This window comes from Haliotis asinina, chromosome 3 (genome assembly GCF_037392515.1).
Source record: "Haliotis asinina isolate JCU_RB_2024 chromosome 3, JCU_Hal_asi_v2, whole genome shotgun sequence".
Taxonomy (NCBI): Eukaryota; Metazoa; Mollusca; class Gastropoda; order Lepetellida; family Haliotidae; genus Haliotis; species Haliotis asinina.
The window spans coordinates 31,688,620-31,707,435 of record NC_090282.1 but is presented as its reverse complement, the minus strand read 5'-3'; the positions used below and the strand labels follow the sequence as shown (position 1 = coordinate 31,707,435).

The 18,816-nt window shown below is 43.5% G+C and overlaps 2 protein-coding genes across 4 annotated transcripts; one reads left to right on the top strand and one right to left on the bottom strand.

Annotated features, from left to right (window-relative positions):
* Positions 1–249: 249 nt before the first annotated feature.
* LOC137278822 (uncharacterized) lies at positions 250–3,068 on the top strand. Its single transcript, XM_067811332.1, has 2 exons — positions 250–1,829; positions 1,988–3,068. Exons 1-2 carry the CDS (start codon positions 250–252, stop codon positions 3,066–3,068), a joined length of 2,661 nt encoding a protein of 886 aa, XP_067667433.1.
* Positions 3,069–7,377: 4,309 nt separating this feature from the next.
* LOC137277813 (isatin hydrolase-like) lies at positions 7,378–18,732 on the bottom strand. 3 transcript variants are annotated; one of them, XM_067809750.1, is made up of 3 exons: positions 18,642–18,732; positions 11,355–11,541; positions 7,378–8,886 (listed from the first exon to the last, which is right to left on the bottom strand). In XM_067809750.1, the coding sequence occupies exons 2-3, from the start codon at positions 11,531–11,533 to the stop codon at positions 8,181–8,183; spliced, it is 885 nt and encodes a 294-aa protein (XP_067665851.1). In that variant the 5' UTR covers positions 11,534–11,541; positions 18,642–18,732; the 3' UTR covers positions 7,378–8,180. The 3 variants fall into 3 exon arrangements, with proteins under 3 accessions (XP_067665851.1, XP_067665852.1, XP_067665850.1); XM_067809751.1 differs by lacking the exon at positions 18,642–18,732 and adding an exon at positions 15,260–15,360; XM_067809749.1 differs by lacking the exon at positions 18,642–18,732 and adding an exon at positions 14,610–14,715.
* Positions 18,733–18,816: the final 84 nt, after the last annotated feature.

Sequence of the window (18,816 nt, the reverse complement as noted above, 5' to 3'; positions counted from 1 at the left end):
AGGGCACTCCGCGGAAGCGGAACAAGGGCAAGTGGACGTCCAAGAAGAAGTGACTCTTGGTGCCCGCCAATCCTTCCGCCACCTATCATTCCTCCATTCGACGGACCCGTTGGCGGCCGCTTGAGCCTCTTTGTCCCAAACTGGCGTCAGCTAGGACTAGACCCATTCGTGTGTCGGATCCTGGAGCGTGGCTTCCGCATCCCGATCTCCTCTCCGCCCCCTCTAACCTGCTCTCCGGTGGAACGTCCGATGGACTCGGTCAGGTTCCAACTCACCTTAGAGCAGGTGGAGTCTCTAGTCTCCAAGGGGGCAGTTCAGGAAATCCCCCTCCAGGATCTGACTCCCGGGTTCTATTCCCCCGTTTTTGTCAGGCCCAAACGCAACTCGGGGAAATGGCGGCTGATTCACGACTTGAAGGAGTTCAACTCCTCCTACCTCGAACAGCCGCCATATTTTCGACTCTTGACTGTTCCATCAGCCATGCGGTTACTGGAGCCCTCGGACTACATGGTGTCCCTCGACCTCCAGGATGCGTACCTGCACATCCCCATTCACTTGGCGGATCACAGGTACCTCCGTTTCGTCCTGGGGGGCAGGCACTTTCAGTGGAATGTCCTCCCGTTCGGGATTTCCTCTGCCCCATGGCTGTTCACTCGTGTGACCCAACCCATCGTCCAGTTCCTCCACGAACTCCAGGTCCAATTCCTTATGTACCTGGACGATGGGTTCGCTCACAACCCTTCGCCCTCCATTCTCGAGGCGCAACGGGACCTCGTCATCCACCTCCTTCGACGCCTAGGGTGGCTAGTGAACCTGGAGAAGTCGGACCTGGTACCAACCACCTCTCTCCAATACCTAGGTGCCATACTGGATACAGTAGCCTTCAAGGCTTTTGTACCCAAGGAGCGGATGACCAGGCTAGCGCCCCTGATGACTCGGGCACTATCAGAGCCCCTGTCCCTCAGGCAGTGGCAGCGGATATTGGGCCTCCTGACGTCAGCCCAGGACCTAACCATAAGGGGGAGGCTGATGCTCCGACCTCTTCAGGTGTTCCTCAACGAGCACGTCAGGGAGACCCACTGTCTTCACCCAATAAGTCTCCCACCTCACCTCAGACACTTCCTCACCTGGTGGCAAGTGGACGACAACGTCCTCAAAGGAGTTCCCCTAAGGACACCTCTCCCGACCAGTCACCTTTTCGTGGACGCCTCCACCCAAGGATGGGGCGCTCACTTGGGGTCGGACCAGACGGCAGGTACCTGGTCGGCAGCCCAGCAGGACCGGCACATCAATGTGCTGGAGTTGGACGCCGTACGACTTGCCATCCTCCATTGGTCCGTTCCCCTCAGGCACCAGACCTTACTGGTCCACACGGACAGCTCAGTCGCAGCCTGGACGATCAACCGTCAAGGCTCCACCAGAGCCACTCCTCTCCTAGACCTGACCCTCCGCCTGTTCGAACTGGTAGACAGGCTCTGCCTGAGCATCCATGCAGTTCACATTCCAGGAGCCAAGAACGTCCTGGCAGATGTTCTCTCCCGGCCGGACGCGCCTCCTTCGACAGAGTGGCAACTGAACCCGCGGACGTTTCAGTCCCTCTGTCTCCAGTTCGGCAGGCCCATGTTGGATCTGTTTGCCACCAGGCTGAACTGCCAGCTCCCGATCTATGTATCCCCCGTGCCGGACCCAGCGGCCTGGGCCGTCGATGCACTGTCGTTAGAGTGGGAAGGGATGGACGCTTATGCCTTCCCTCCCCCAGCGGTTCTAGCACAGGTAGTGGCCAAGCTTCAGACCACCAAGTCCATCAGACTGCTTCTGGTGGCTCCCATGTGACCTGCCCGGCCCTGGTTCGTTCCCCTTCGCAGACTCTGTCTGCAGGATCCCGTTCAGATCCCTCACCGGAGGGACCTTCTCATAAGCAAGCCAAGCGGCCGTGTTCACGAAAACCCTCAGGTATTCGATCTGCACGTTTGGCTTGTATTCAAAGGGGGCTCAGGAACAGTGGATACTCCAAGCGAGTAGCCTCGGCCTTGGCTTCCTCACAGAGGAAAACCACGCAGAAGCTCTACGACTTCCAGTGGGGTTCCTTTTCCTCCTTCTGTGAAGACAACGGCGTGGAGGCCGGTTCTGCCACTCTTCCCCAGATAGCTGATTATCTGGTTCACTTGCGCAACGTTCGAGGGCTCAAGGCCTCCTCCATTAACACCAATCTGGCGGCCATCATGTCCGTTATAAGGAAGAGGTCGCCGGGACTGGACATTTCTGTACTGAGGGAGCTCATCAAGTCTTTCCGACAGGCGGAGGGTCGGCGCAAGCCGAGGGCTCCTGAGTGGGATCTGGCAGTGGTCCTTGACCACCTCAAGTCAGATTTTTATGACCCTCTGGAAGAGGCTCCCCTCCTCCGCGTCACGGTGAAGACCACCTTTCTAGTGGCCATGGCCTCGGCGGCCCGAATATCGGAGCTTCACGCTCTTCAGGCGGATCTCCTGAGATGTGAGGCCACGGATGGAGGATCTGCGTCCTTGAGCCTCGCCCCCGACTTCGTTTGCAAGAACCAACAGGCAGACGAACTGGGACGTACCTTCCACATCCCTTCCTTAGGGCCGTTGGTAGACCCGACGGAGGAGGGAGCACTCTCTCTCTGCCCTGTCAGGGCTCTCCGAGTGTATACCGACCGTACCCGCTCCCTTAGGCAGGGGCGGCGGAGGCTCTTCCTCCCTCACTCCCAGAGGAGCAAAAGGGAGATTGATCGGAGAGCTCTTGGGGTATACCTTCGGTCGGCCATCATAGAGGCCTACAAAGGCCAGGACAGACCTCTTCCGACTCGAACCAACCCACACAAGATCAGGGCCGTCTCGGCCACCATGGCTTATCACCGCAACATTGCGGTGGCGGACATCATGGCGGGCTGCTTCTGGAAGTCTGGCTTGGTGTTCGCCAACCACTATTTACGAACCCTCTCCAACGAGGATCTGGCGGGCATTTCAAGGCTAGGACCCCAGGTCTTTGCCCAGCAAAGAACGGGGGGTCCTTACCCTTTAATTCGGCGCGGGGCTGCTCCTCTTTAGGTGGCCTACACTCCCCCGCCTCTCGTATGGTGCCAAGCTGGGGACCTCAGCTACACACCCTTTTTGCCTCAAATAAACTTTTCTGTTGCTTCTCTCCACTCCTTCAGTGTTGAGCTGTCTTTTCTCGTGTTGGGTTTCCCTTCCGGGGTTGTCGGCCGATCCCTCCTCCTTATCGGAGATGTCCGGACAGCGGTTGGTGTCCTACCCGCCCTATAGTGCGGAGGCGGATGCCGGTGGATCGCTCTCCTCAGGGTTTCTTGGTTCCTCTTTACGTAGAGACGCACGGGCGAAGTCTCGCGTCCACGCTCTCAGCCCTCCGCCTCTGTGCCATTCTGGGCATTGTTGGCTTTCTTACCTGATAAGTATGTAAAAAATATAACATTTTTGATTAAATGTCATTTTTTATACTTACCTGGTAGAAAGCCAACAGTCGGGAGTTCCCGCCCAGCCTCCCCTCCTGAGGGTTTTGTTGTCTGCCTCGCTGGGTAAGGGAATGACGTGTCCAGGTCATCTCGTGACCTGGGTGACCTACCGCCCGTATGTTGACCTCGCGTCTCTACTTTTTGTAGACTGTGTTATGAGAGAAATTGAGTAAGCGCCACTCACGTGGGCATTGTTGGCTTTCTACCAGGTAAGTATAAAAAATGACATTTAATCAAAAATGTTATATTATAATTTATTATAGGATATTTATGTGGCGCACATATCGACGCACTAATGTGTGCTGAAGTCGCTGGTGTTTTCTTTACCATCGATCGTTAGATGTTAGTCTCAACGGTGCATCTCAACTCCCTGGGGAACATACAACTCTTGTAGCCACTAGGTGCACCGAGGTATTACGGCTTTCCCGTCCATACGACACCGCATTCAGCCTTAGGGAACAAAATTCTCACCATGTTTACCACAGGTGCTCTGTATTGGAAAATGAATAATGGATAGTACTACACCAGTAAATGTACCTTTTGTTACCAGTATACTATACAGTGTATGTAATAGCGTCTGCCCGGCGGCCCGCTGCTTGCTAGTTACATGGCGGGCTGTGCGCTAATACATTTCCCAAGGGTAGATATATTAGACCGTTTCTTTGTCTACAGAAATATTTCGAAAATAATTTACAATCGTGGTAACTAGATGATGTCTGTATAGTTCATGATCAGTCAAACTGGAACTTCCACTGATCAACCTGCCCATTTATCTAACACTAAATGTGAGTGGTCTAAGGAATGCTTTCTGTCAATGAATAATGTCGTTCTTTTCTGATGGCAGTGACTAAATGAATTAACAGTGACCACCAAGTCATGATTTTATTAAATTTGCTTTTGCACATGTTTAAGTTTGCCTCACTACAAGTAATTCATTAATTACTTTCTTTTAACACCTTGTGTCAATTTCCTATATATAATACAGGGCTGGTTACATGTTAACAGGGCCAGCAACATTTTTTAGTTATCAGCCCTGCTGTCTTTTCGCAGGAGTTTCATTCTCTGAGTATACCATAACTCCAGTACAGGAGCTGGTGTAAGTGCTATGAAGGATGAGTGAGTTTAGTTTTACGCCGCACTCAGCAATATTCCAGCTATATAGCGGCGGTCGGTAAATAATTGAGTCTGGACCAGACAATCCAGTGACCAACAACATGAGCTTCGATCTGCGCAATGGGGAACCGATGACATGTGTCAACCAGGTCAGCGATCCTGATCCTGTTAGTCGCCTCTTAAGACAAGCATAGTCACCTTCACGGGTCAAGTGCTATGAAGAAATACCTTTGCAAAATACAAATATATCACTTCAGACGATTCTCGCTTCAAGCTCACAACAGCCGTCTGATCAGTGCACTACTTCAGTTATTCTGCGCACATTAAAGCTCGAACGTGTTACAAATATACTAGGCACATAAAGAAACCGCGCATGATATAGAAATCAAAATCTAAATTTATCAAACCTGTGTAGACACGTAAGGATTTAAACTTACGTCAGTGTTCATTGTGTCGTTATTCACTCTCATTCACTGGGAAGAATCACGATCAGTCACCCATGTTAACTAATTTCTATGAGTAAAAACACCGATTAACTAAGTAGGTCGTGTCTCTTGTACGCCTTGAAGTACACCGATATCGACAGAGATTTAAATTGGTGTTAGTGAAGGTCCATTCTTCCTCCACCAAAGATTCAAGGAACATTGAATATGTGGTTGCTTGTATTTGCAGCATTATTTTAATGAAAACGATCACGATGTAGTTTGAAAACCTAATAGTGAAATACACGAAATGTAATAAAAACAGTGCACATACTTTGATATTTGCCTGTTGGACACTCTCTCTGATAAGACAAAAGACGGAAACGTGGAAACCCAGATAAGACCTCCTGTGCACAATTCCTGACAGACGTGCTCCGGTTAGGAACTGTAATGACACAATGGCTAGTGTTAAAAAGCCAATTTAATACTGCGTTTGAAAACACAGAACCACCGACCAGGACGTAACTTGTTGAGCTGCCACGATACTGTTAGTCACCTCTTGCAACATGCATGGGTTGCTGAAGGTGAGTATTCTGACCCTGATCTTCACGGGTAGTATCGTCTAGGATGGCAACAAGGTGCGGGGTCAGCTCTCTCGCCCATGATATAAACCGAAACATGAATCTCATCAACCAGTTCAGACAATGACCCACTTTTCAGCCGATTCGAATTACAGGTAGGTATTTAAGTTCACACAGATATGCACCTACAATAAGCGAATATATTTTATCTTTTTACCATATATCTATAGTAGACAAAACATTTTCAGATTATACGTTCACAGCAAATCATCTAGGAAAAAGTGCAACAAGCTAATTCAAATGAAATCATAATCCCTGGCTGTACAAGTTTGTTGGATAAAAGAGTTAAAAATATAATGGGACTTTGAAGTTAGGTTGTAGAACCCGTTTAAGACAGCCTAAATACAAATACAAACACCAAGTGATTCCTCCCAGCGCTTCATCAGAATCTGATTATCCATATAAATCTGTCTGTTAGTTGCCTGTTAGGCGATAAAAGGTAAAAGTCACATGACTTTTTACAACCGGGTACCAGTTTCCGGCACGGTGAACAGTGACAATTTTGAACAAAAACACTTGCTTAAGGTGAGATATATTTCTCCACGTGTATCACATGCGCTTCAAATGCAAGAACTGGGAAATCACCTGTGGGAATGTTGTGGGTAAACCGACTGATGATCATTAAGGAATTTATTGCATAGGAAAGTCGATGTTAAGAAAGGAGTGTGCCTTTAATGCTGGGTAATCTTCTCCAACTAAGTTTCAGCAACAGCTCTGCCTATGTCTCAGACAGGCAGATAGTGATCCTATTGAACAAGGTGTAGGGCAAGGACGGGTGCAATCCTCGTGGCTCTTTCTTGTCTATATCAATGATCTAATCCCTGAACTCAGGAGAAAAGACTCTGGTCTTTTTGTATATGGACTCAACATTCCAGTATCATGCTCACAGTACTAGTCAGCGCCACACCAAAGGGGCTAGAAGTTGCTCTGGACTCTGTTACAGAATATGCACAAGATTGGAGATTAACGTACGATGTCATCAAAGGTCATCAAAGGTCACGTTCTGATAGTGAGTAAGCTGATTTCCAGACAAAACACCGCTAAGTTCAAGTTGGGCAAGGTCCCATGGCACCAAATGATTCTCTCTACTAGCTTCTACGTATGTGAGATGCTCAGTGGCAGCTAAGATACCATTCAAAGATACCATTCAGTCAGAGAATACACAAAGACACTTTTACAGGGTCATACAATAGCGGACCTAGCAATGTGGTCACTAACAGGACTAATACTCCTCGGAAGGCCTTGCTGAAACTCATGCATTTAGTATGTTCGTACTTGGCGTCAGTCAAAGTTCCCAATACCAAACCTTTGGGGTAGAAATAACCCATTGCCCGACTTCTGTCCGTGGTTGAGTTGTTTTTTTTGTCGGGCAAAGAAATGTGTATATGACCTCTACCGGTGGCCAGTTGACTTTCCAATCTTACCATGGTACTTATTTAAAATATCAACAGGAAAATCGGCCGGTAGAGTTGAAAAATATCAGGGCAAGTGATTTTACATGTGCCAGTATATCTGAGTACACTAGCAATTTGAAAGTTATTACCACCCCTGAAACTAGGCCGACTATGTGTGATATAATAACACCACCTGCTTGTCAATACAACCTTAATACTGTCATCTCCATCTTTGTCAGTACTGGGACATTCCCTTGCAAAGCCGAATGGAGAAGAATGGTGTGTGGTGCAATATCCCTGTGTGATGAAAATAGAAGGAAACGCACATTTTTACTGAGAAAAGACTTGGTCAGATACAGGCCTTAGATATGTCATCCAGTTCTCTCTTAAGATAGCTTGCAGACAAAATGCTTTGTGTTATAACAAGGTATATATACAAGCAAGTGTACTGTTGTATTCACAATTACATATATATGGTCTGAAAAGCTTTTGGCATCTCCATTTATGTCAAACCACACACACAGAGAGAGAGAGAGAGAGACGCAATAAGAGAAATTGTATTGAGGAAAGCTCCTCGTCAACGAGAGCACCTCGGTGATCGGTCTAAATTGTTAGGAAAAAGTTCGAAGTTAACTGTCGACACAACTTCAGTTGATTCCACTTGCTTATTAATGGAAACACGCAATCTCATTAACATTAGATTCTTCATTCTAATTTTCTACATAACCTCATCGATAAAGGTGGCATTGTGAGGATATTATGAGGAATGCTATGGATAGTGAAGTCAATAGTTCATATAGTCACAAGTGAATGACCATCCTTTTCCTTACAGTTTAGTCACAGAGGGAGGGAGTGAGCTTTGATTTACGCCGCACTCAGCAATATTCCGCCATATGGCGGCGGTCGGTAAATAATCGGGTCTGGACCAGACAATCCAATGATCAACAGCATGAACATCTATCTGCGCAATTGGGAACCGATGACCTGTGTCAACCAAGTCAGCGAGCCTGATCCCGTTAGTCGCCTCTTAAGACAAGCACAGTCACTTTTTATGGCAAATATGGGTTGTTGAAGGGCTATTCTACCTCGGACCTTCACTTGTCACAATTTAGTCAGAAGATCACTGGCGTGCTCTACGTATCTTAAAACACGTGCTGTATACACCGTAGATGCCCAACAATAAACTGGTAACTATGACAACAATCCATGTTGTCTTGAACTCATGGGAAACTTGCGGGTCAAAGGTCGCTAGAATTCGGGCAGGTCCGCCACTTCCGTCGAACAACTTAATTGCACCCACAAATATTGTGGCTCCTGTGACTGGGATCTGGTCAGTGTTAGCCACATTTTCTAGTCCGATAATTCCGTTCTCTCCCAAAAGCATGTGAACTTTGAAGGTCGTCGACTGCCCGTAGTCCACGGAGGGAGTGTCCACCCCAACCATACTGACGTTTCTGTTGGTCAAGAGCCAGGAAATGGCGTCCTCGTGATAACCCGGGAAATGGAAAGTGGAGGGGTCGTCAACCTTCTCGCTGTTGAAAACAAGGTTCTTGTCTTGAAAACGGGAGCCCCAACCCGAGTTCATGAGTACAATGGCACCATATGGGATTCGACCGTGTTCTCGTTCGTACCTGTCAAAGTCAGACTTTGTCACTCTGTAATCGTGATCCCTTTCCGCTTGTGACGTCACGTCGATAACCACCGCAGGACCAATCAGACGCTCGGGAGGAATCTCGTGTGCCCTCCATTTACCTTTGGAAAAGTGGGCGGGGGAATCGAAGTGCGTCCCTGCGTGTTCGGGAGTAACAAACGAGTTTATTTCGTACCTGTTGATAAAAAAAACAGAACAAGACTGACACGAAGTCACCACTATCTACAGGGCCTCCCTGTACTTCCCGGTGAATTACAGTAGACATTTGCATATTCACAGGGGGTAAGCTTTATCCATCTTCAACCGTAAGCTGGTCGTCATCAACTACCATTTTCCCCTCTTAAGATTTTGATATTTCCAATTTGTAGATGTTTATGAAATCAACTTTTCTTGTAACCTAAATGGTCATGATTTATAACCCCGATATCATTTGGTCATGACACGTCCTATTTTATTTACATTTGAAGCACTTTTGCACACATCCTTCAGCGCAAATCTATAAAACCGTGAAATCGACCGCTTTCGGCGTCTTTGCAACATAATCATTTGAATTCATTTAAATGAGGTTATGTAGCCACTGTGTAAAGATTCTAGCTCCTGTCGAAATGAAAATGTTCCTGCAAATAGAAATAAAATAGATACGCATCGAGTTTAGTTACTTCATCTTTATACGGGCTGTTGGTTTCTTCTTACACAAAGCTGCCATGGTAGCTGCAGCTATCGAATCTTCATTAGTTCCCTTTTCAAGAGAAATCAGAATTTTGTAACATTATTAAACAATTGTGTTGACACCATCCACATAGCGTCATCAAGGTTTGCCAAAGAATTACTGACAGTCAAAAATCCCTTCAAACCAAACCATTTGAAAATATAATTCCCTTACAATTCCAAAAATGTGGCAAGTCGTGTACACCAGGCTCATTTACATTGACCTTGATGGTTGAAGATATAGGACCCTCGTTAAAAAAGAAAGAGATGGTTGTTGAAATAACAACAACCAAGACGTTGCCTGCAGCAGTATCGGCAGTCGCTGTGACACTGTTCTCGATACAGATGAGGATGCCACGTCCGTGGTCACGGAATTTCTTCCAGGTGTCATTTCAGTATTGAAAGAATCAGGGCACCTTCCCAAGTAGTGGATTGGTGTAACGTCACGACACAACGTCGTCACAATGTTAGTATTCCGTCATTTCATAACGTTATGTCACAACGTAGTAACGACGTTGCAGATTTACTTTGAGGAAACGTTTTCCTTCAGGTTCCTCACAACGTTATAACAACGTTTCTTGCAACTTGGTGCCCAAGAGCTTTCCCCAGAGTTTCCTGTCTCCAGTTTCAGAAAACACGACCAAATCCACATGGAAAATGACGAATAAACATTGAAATCAATTTCTGTTTTGTTTCTTACTGTTCACTGCAGGGATAACTATTCAACTATTAACGTCAGTTAACTTTAACCTTGTTGTGACGTAAAGGGCAGGCCACAACGCTGTCACAACGAGTGCCTAGAACAACGTTGTAACAAGGATAGCGCTGACACTGTGACACCGCTGTGACAACGCAAACCTGTTAATTGGGTTGACACGTGGATGAAGTTCAACCGTTTGCTACACAATGAAAAACTCCCCTTGGATAACGCTGCTGTCCTGTTGTTTGAAGACGCAATACAATGGTATTCACTTGAAACAACAACTAAAATGAGATACAGAGATGTGATTAAACAATTCCTGAGAATCCGTCAAAAATCATTTCATAAGAACATTTACGTTTGATACTAGTGGGATTAAAAACAAAGGTCATTTAGGAGAATTGGCTTACAGCCTAGGGATTTTGAAGTTAACATTGCTGTACGGATTTGAAGTTTAACTGTGCGATCAAGACACATTTTGACACAGGTTGAAAACACATTTAAGTGCACAGATGGCCAAGGTATGTTAATGAGGTTCTTGCTAACATTTCAGAATATTTCAGTGGTGTTGCTTTGAAAGTAGATGGTAAAAGAGAAACGTCGGACCAAATATGTCATTCAATACACAGCTGCAAGCTTCAAACAGGGAGACTTTATATAGAGTGTAGATCATCCCTGCTTCAAACGAAGGAGCTATCTCCTGTTGATAATTAACATGAAGCCAACATACCCGTACAGTACCTTTTCAAAAACCTGTACAGTTGATTGGTTTACATGAGCTACTACAATTAGCGCATACAGTTATTCTTTTTGTTAATATCCAAGTTTGATGTATTGACAGAAGCTAAAATCATGACACAGTGGCTACATAAAATGCACAATACCTGAAATGAATTCAATTGACTATGTTGTAAAGACGTCGAAAGTGATCGACTATTCTGATTCGCGCTGAAAGAGGTGTTAGGAAATACTGCAAATGTAAAACAAAATATAATGTGTCACTTCCGGTTGAGCATCGACAGGGTTCATTTCCTGTGTAATCAATAGGTCAGGGTGGCTGTGTCGTCTCACGTGCAAACAAATGTCAACTAAATTGATGTCTCTAAGTGACAATCCTATATAACATTTGTATATAGAACCACACTCTATTTCACAACTTGAAAAACCATCAGTCAGACTTCAGTCAGTCGATGACATTTTGAAAACTACTTTCTTGAATATTTTACAACTATTACCAGAACTTGGCGAGGAAGCCGCGGTTGATGATGTTTAAGTTGAATTTCGGAATTCCCTCGCCTGGCCACTGGGGCATGTCCTTTCTGTGGGCCCAGGTGAGGTCAATCACTTTCATCTCGCCGCTGATTAAAGGTAGCAGAACGGTGATGAAAATGACAGAGCTTCCATGATACTTCATGTTGATGTCTGTAAAGGTAAAACGTAAGAATTAGGTTTCTGAGTACATGGTTGGAATCCTTGCCATGGTGGGTCACTAGGCTGCCTTAATTCAGTGAGTGAGTTTTCATGGTTTATGCCTCTTTTAATAATACTCCACTACTATCACGGTGGGGGACAGCGTGATGTGTGATCCGGGTCTTCAACGTGATGAGCGGACGCTTTAACCATAAGGCTACAACACCGTTCCTGCACGTTCATTTAAAGGACAGGCACAAACAAGGGGCAAATACATTGTAAGGAAACAAACACTTTAAATGGCAGTTAGAAAATGATACTCTTTTAAGGATGGCATTTTCTCTATTCGTGAAAGCCCAGCTTTTCAGAATAAATGCTCCAAAACAATATATTTTTCTTGAAAGCACGTACATTCAGAAGATATTTTTCTCAAAAGCTTGTTGCATTTCTGTAAACAATAACGCAATGACGAACAACTGATACATAAACCCTCAGCTGACATCAGGGTTACAATTGACCTTCAATAACCCCTGGTGGTTGCTGACTGGGTTGACTCGTGTCATTGTATCCCAGTAACCTACATCGATGTCCATGCTCTTGATTCCTGGGTTGTTTGGACCAGAACTGACCACAGACCACTGCCATATAGCTGGAAAATTACTGACTGCCACAGAAAACTAAACGTACTCATTCACTCAGCTGACATCCCATACCTCATGTTGATGTTCTAGTCTTACAAAACTTGTGAAAGTGTCACTTTTATGGGATGTACTTTTAGGCAGATTTCAGCAATATTCCATCACTTTATTAGAAACTGGTGCCCGATCTCGTTCCTTTCAATCTTTTATAAAATTGCCATTGCAAAAAGAATTAGGACTGTATTAGCTCCACTTACAAATGAGAATCAAAAAGGGTTTATGTCTAGGAGATATATCGGTGAAATAACTCGTTAAATTTATGATCTTATGGAATACACAGAAAAAATAGCACGTTTGTTGTTACAGATTGTGTGTTTTTAAAGCCTTAGATTCGATTAATTGGGGCTCTATACAACAAATCATGGCCTTTTTTGGTTTGGGAAATTCCATTAAAACTGGATTAAGACCTTCTAAAATGGAGTATTATCTTGTGTGATAGTAAATTGATCTGGACCAAAATGTTTTCACATAGCCATAGGGTGTCGCCACGGCGAAATCCTGTCACCTTTTATACTCCTCCTATGTGCCAAAATTCCTGTTAGACTCAATATATATGATGAAAACATAAAGGGAGTAACAACAGGGAATACAGAACATTTACTTTCTCAATTTGCAGATGATACTACTTCGGCTCTAGATTGCTCAGAAAGATGTTTATTTGCCACCCTGCAGTTATTGACATTCTTTGCTCGGTTCTCTGGGTTAAAAGTTAATATCGAGAAAACAAGGTGTGGATTGGCTCAGAGAAAAGAACAAGGATGACACTATGCTCCAAAATAAAATTGAATTGGAGCCAGCAAGCCTTTTTAATCTTCTAAGTATAACCTTTGATACTGACATAACCCAAAGGATTGAATTAAATTTCAAAGATAAGTTACGAACATATGAAAATATCTTCGTCTATAAGGTCAGTAAGGAACACGACACCCTTTGGAGGAAATATTATCCTCAAATCAATCGTATTATCGAAGTTAAATCATCTGTTTTCGGCATTACCAGACCCACCAAATTCGATGTTAGAACCTGTCCAAAAGAAACTATTTAAATTCTTTAAGGAGCAACAAGCCTAACAAAATCAAGTGAACACAAATTATTTGCAAAAGTGGTGGCATGAACTGACCCAAATTAAGTAACTCACACAAGCTCAAACGATGTATATGTTACTGAGACAGTACCTCTACTTCTGCTACTACTTCTATAAAATCAAAGCAATTGTTTGAATTAAACATACTAAAGAATATTCGAAATTATATCTGGACGACAAAAATATACGACCCAAGAACGCGGATGCAAGAAAATGTCGCTAGTTTTTACTATTGCCATTCGCTTTTTGCTTGGTTCCAGTTTGTTAAAGACCTCAGCCAGGTAGCCAACTCTGAAATCAATAGGTTATAGAAATACATTTGGTTGAACGACGACATTACAATTGGTAAAAGACATGTCATACCGAAACATAAGTCTCATTAACCCATTCAGACACTGACCTACTTTTCAGCTGCTCCGAAATTTCTCGTGTGAAGGTGTAAATAGACACCACAAACAGCTCTCATCAAAGGTATGGCAAATCGTTAATCATCTGTTTTGGTATTGAAGACACGTGAGTTCCATCTAGACGCATTTTGTAACATGGATCAACCAGAAATTTACCCATTCAACTTAACAGGAAAGACAGACTTCTTGGCTCTGTACTTCCCAATTTTGGGCAAATAAATCTTTCAGTGATAGCATGCAAATAATATATATTTTTAAAAAAACACACTTAAAAAACAAAACACTAAATTTTGAAATGATTCAGGGGGAACTCGCATGATTTTATGACTTACGAAATACACAGGAAAAACGTACGAACATCTTAACTAATTTAATAATTTCTGGCCATCTTATTACCGTTTGTTTACATGGACAATGATATACATGCACACATGCAACAAAAATAAATGAACTACAAAAAATTAGCGCAATACCTCGGATTCTTTCGTCAAAATGGTGAACGTCTGTTGTTACCTTAAAGCTAGAATAGTCTTAAGTCTAGAACAGTCTTGAATATTCATCAGTAGGCGGAGATTATGTGACCATACGTGTTTCCTACGCACTACTTCTCACTTGAACACGTAAGCGCCCCTGCCTCAGCTGGGCCTTGTAAAGCTGTAGAGTCGTGTATAGTTACTTTCTTGTTTCCTCTACACCATAACATAAGCAGCCTTTCCATTTTTATTGTCATTTAAATATTAGGGAAAATGTATCGATGTCCAAATCTGTGTTATATTAATTTGTGCAAGCAATTGTGACATGCAGGTCTAAGGGAATCAAATTCTCATCATCTTTACCATAGGTGGTCTGTCCTGGAAAATGAATAATGGTGAACCATAACAGTAAACGTACCCTTTTGTTACCAGTATGCCAAACTCCAAGTGCTACGAAAGAAATACCTTTGCAAAACGCACGCATGTCAGTTCAGACGATTCTAGCTTATAGTGTCTTATCAGCGCACTTCCTCGGTTGTTCTGCACACATAAAAGCTCGAACGTGTTACAACTAGATCAGTGTTCATTGTGGCGTTATCCACGCTCATTCATTGGGAAGAATGCGTATAACTAAATAATTATCTAAGAGAACAAACACCGCGTAACAAAGTAGGTCATGTTTATAAGTACACCGTTCCCGATAGAGATTAAATTGGTGTAAGTGAAGACAGGTTAGGATTTAATCTTACGTCAGTGTTCATTGTGTCGTCATTCATGCTCATTCACTGGGAAGAATCACGATCAGTCATGCATGTTAACTAATTTCTAAGAGTACAAACACCGATAAACAAAGTAGGTCGTGTCTCTTGTACGCCTTGAAGTACACCGATATCGACAGAGATTAAAATTGGTGTTAGTGAAGGTTCATTCTTCCTCCACCAAATATTCAAGGAACATTGAATATGTGGTTGCTTGTATTTGCAGCATTAATTTAATGAAAACGAACACGATGTAGTTTGAAAACCTAATAGTGAAATACACGAAATATAATAAAAACAGTGCACATACTTTGATATTTGCCTGTTGGACACTCTCTCAGATAAGACAAGATACGGAAACGTGGCAGCTCAGATAAGACCTTCGTGTGCACAATCCCTGACAGAAGTGTTCCGGTTAGGAACTGTAATGACACAATGGCTGGTGTTAAAAAGCCAATTGAATGCTGCGTTTGAAAACACAATACTACCGACCAGGACGAAACTTGCTGAGCTGCCACCAGCGCATGTATCGTCCGATACTGTTAGTAGCCTCTTACAACAAACATGGGTTACCGGGGGTCACTATTCTGACCCGTATCATCATTGGTTGGATGGCAACAAGGTGCGGGGTCAGCTCGCCCATGATACAAACCGAAACATGAGTGTCATTAACCAATTCAAACTATGACCTTAGCTACTTTTCAGCCGATTCCACTTTTTTGTGTAAAAGTGAAGAAAAAAACCCCAAAGAAACACACTTCAAACAAAAACACTAAACTCCAACTCCTTGCTTCAAAAGAAAATGGCATTTACAAATTAATATTACTTCGCGTCTAAAGTTTCAAGAAATCGTATTTCTGTATTTTATGTCAAGGGAGTTTTAAGACGTCACAGACTGTACCTGTTTGAAGAGGTCGTCCAATGATTAACAATTCATCTGTCTCACTGGGTACAAGAAGACGTTGCCTTCTATGTGTTCTTTGCGCTTATTAAGTGTATTTCTGTACTCACGCACAGTGTGAGTGATATAATATCAAGTCCGCACCAGGTCGACAAGTTTTTCTAGCCTCGTCGAGCGTCGTTTCCCATGATTTCTAGATTTCCGTTTGTCAGGGCACGCTACACGATGTGTTTACAGGGATTAGAAAGAGCGTAGTGTTGCAATATACATGTGGTTATAGTATCAAATAATGCTGATTAAAATATATATATTTCCAGTTAAATGGCTTTGTTTCCAAATTCTGGAGTGGTCACTGTACTATGTTGTGCAAATAGGGAGGAACCCAGTCAGCAGGAAACGAGACTGTTGTGTAATCAATGTCTTGACTTACAGAATATTGCTACACTGTGACGTATATTACCAAGCACCCGTTTACTCTGTTTATGTGTGCAGACTAAACAGTAACCTCTGGATGATTTAGCCATTACAATGTAAACATTGTATATCTCACCGAAATAAACTCTTCTTTAATATTCCATTTTTTCCTACTCTACTACATACATGTACATGTAATAATCATAAATGGGAAGGTTTATAAATGGGAAGGTGTGGTAAATATACAATACAGGTAGATATATAAAGCTGATATATATGTACATGTAGCACAGTCATGTATGTAGAGATGTACATGTTGAATCGGATTACATATTGCAAACCACTATATGAGTGGTAAACGTCAAATTGATCAATATTTAGCGATGTCACGACGGGAACACAAGAGACGTGTTTTACAAATTGTTCATCACGTACAGAAATACGGCGACTTGACGAGTGGACGCGTACATCACTGGACTGCACCAGAGTCTCAGGTATTGTTTAAAGTGATTCTTAATGGTGACTTCAATGCAAGAACTGGAAAATCGCCTGACATGGTGGACTGCCGTGAATATAGCGACTGGTGATCATTAAGGGAACTCAGGGAGAATTTATTGCAAAAAATGTCGAGGTTAAGAAAGGGGTGTGCTTTTAATGCTGTCTTCGCGGCTGATTGGGTAATCTTCTCCATCAACGTTGCAGCAACAACTCTGCGTATGTCACATACTGTTGTGACATGTCAAACAGTTATCCTATTGAACAAGGTGTAGGGCAAGGACGGGTGCTATTCTCGCGGCTCTTTCTTGTCTATATCAATGATGTGGTCTTGTTGTATATGGACTCAAAATTCCAGTTATCATGCCCGAGGATGATACTGCACTAGTCAGCGCCACACCGAAAGGGCTGCAGGTTGTTCTTGACACTGTTACACAAAATGCATAAGACTGGAGATTAACGTACAATGTCATCAAAGTTCATCAAAGGTCACGCTCTGGTATTGAGTAGGCTGATTTCTCGACAAAACACAGCAAAGTTCCAGTTGGGCAATCAGTTTAAGTAAACTTAGTCTCAGTGTTATTCGTTACTCTCAGTAGTTCCAATGACCCCGAATAATACTCTCTACCAGCTTTTATACGTACACAAGTACTTCAGAACGTTACTGCGCATAACCGGACGTCGGGGAATGTTTCAAAATGAGGGTAAAAGAAAGTTGGCAAATTCGTTGTGACATGTACGTGATGAAATCTTATATACAATATTGCTCCAATTTTCCACCAATGACATTCATTCAGATAAAATGTGTATCCCGTTAAGATCTTCAGTATTCCATGCTTATTGTAAGAGGCGAGAAACGGGATCGGGTGGTCATTCTCGTTGACTTGCTTGACACGCATCTCAGCAGCGATGCTCATCCTGTTGATCACTGGATTGTCTGGTCCAGACTAGATCACATACAGACCGCCGCCATGTAGCTGGAATATTACGGCGTAAACCCAAGCTCACTCACTCAAACTACACATCAGTTTGTTCATGAAATGTGTTTATTAGAGTCATGTGAAACCAACAACAGACACTGTGTCTTAAATGCTACTCGTGTCAAGTGCAAAAATATGAAACTCACCATCATTCCTGTTACTATACCTATCTCTGTGTCAATACTGTCTCTCATAGTACATTTTTTCCACCAATGGCATTCATTTATTGGTTAAAACGTTAAAATCCATTGTTATGAATTTAAATTGTAGTTGACTTCCGTAATGTCACGACAGAATGTGTTTATTAACAAACATTTGTTTTGATACATTCCCGTTGACCGGTCATGCGCAGTAACAATTTGCTACGTATGTGTCCTGCCTCCGGTCCAAGCTGGGTACATATTTCCAGCGTTTCAAGGGTGTACTTTAGTAGTGGGTGAATTTCGTCTGTATTTTCACATGTATTACGTGTCAGTTATCGGTAATGTGGAGGCGATTGGGTTTTCGTGCACTGTTCATTATTGCGACACTACGGATGTCGGTCGCGCCTGATTCCTTCCCATTGTGGTAAGACTTCAGCCCATATCTTCCCCACCCCATCCCTCCACACCCACACCCACACTCTAAGTTATAACTAAGAGGAAAAAGTCATAAAATAAGGGTTGGGATTACGTTAGGGCCTTACAACATGAAATTCAAGGGGATACGGGCGGAAGCTTTTCCGCTCCTTTCACCTGGGCTTGTTGGAATACTCTGTTGTGAAAGGGGACAGCCCGTATCTACAAGTGGCATAAAGGTGATCAAACACAGCATAATCAAGACTTCAGCCATGATTATTATGAGTTTGACTTAATATGTGATGATGATATACGAAAAATACACGTCTATCTCAATCTACTGACCTTAAATAACCGCAAGGCGATGACACAGTTTGAAATTGTTTGCTGCTTTCAAAGGTACATTCACGTCTTCATGCAGTAGTTCACTGAACTCAACAGTAGGCCGAGAAAACAGCGAGAAGATCGTGCATGGTTCGCTGCGCTTGAGAAGTATTTTGCGAGCAAGAAGTGACTTCCG

What these genes read in the sequence shown, in the direction of transcription:
- LOC137277813 (XM_067809750.1), bottom strand. Translation starts at nt 11,533, where the DNA reads ATGAAGTATCATGGAAGCTCTGTCATTTTCATCACCGTTCTGCTACCT. An exon ending in GGCTTCCTCGCCAAGTTCTG is followed by an intron (nt 8,887 to 11,354) that starts GTAATAGTTGTA and finishes TTTTATCAACAG; the next exon opens with GTACGAAATAAACTCGTTTG.
- LOC137278822 (XM_067811332.1), top strand. Translation starts at nt 250, where the DNA reads ATGGACTCGGTCAGGTTCCAACTCACCTTAGAGCAGGTGGAGTCTCTA. An exon ending in CTGCTTCTGGTGGCTCCCAT is followed by an intron (nt 1,830 to 1,987) that starts GTGACCTGCCCG and finishes TTGTATTCAAAG; the next exon opens with GGGGCTCAGGAACAGTGGAT.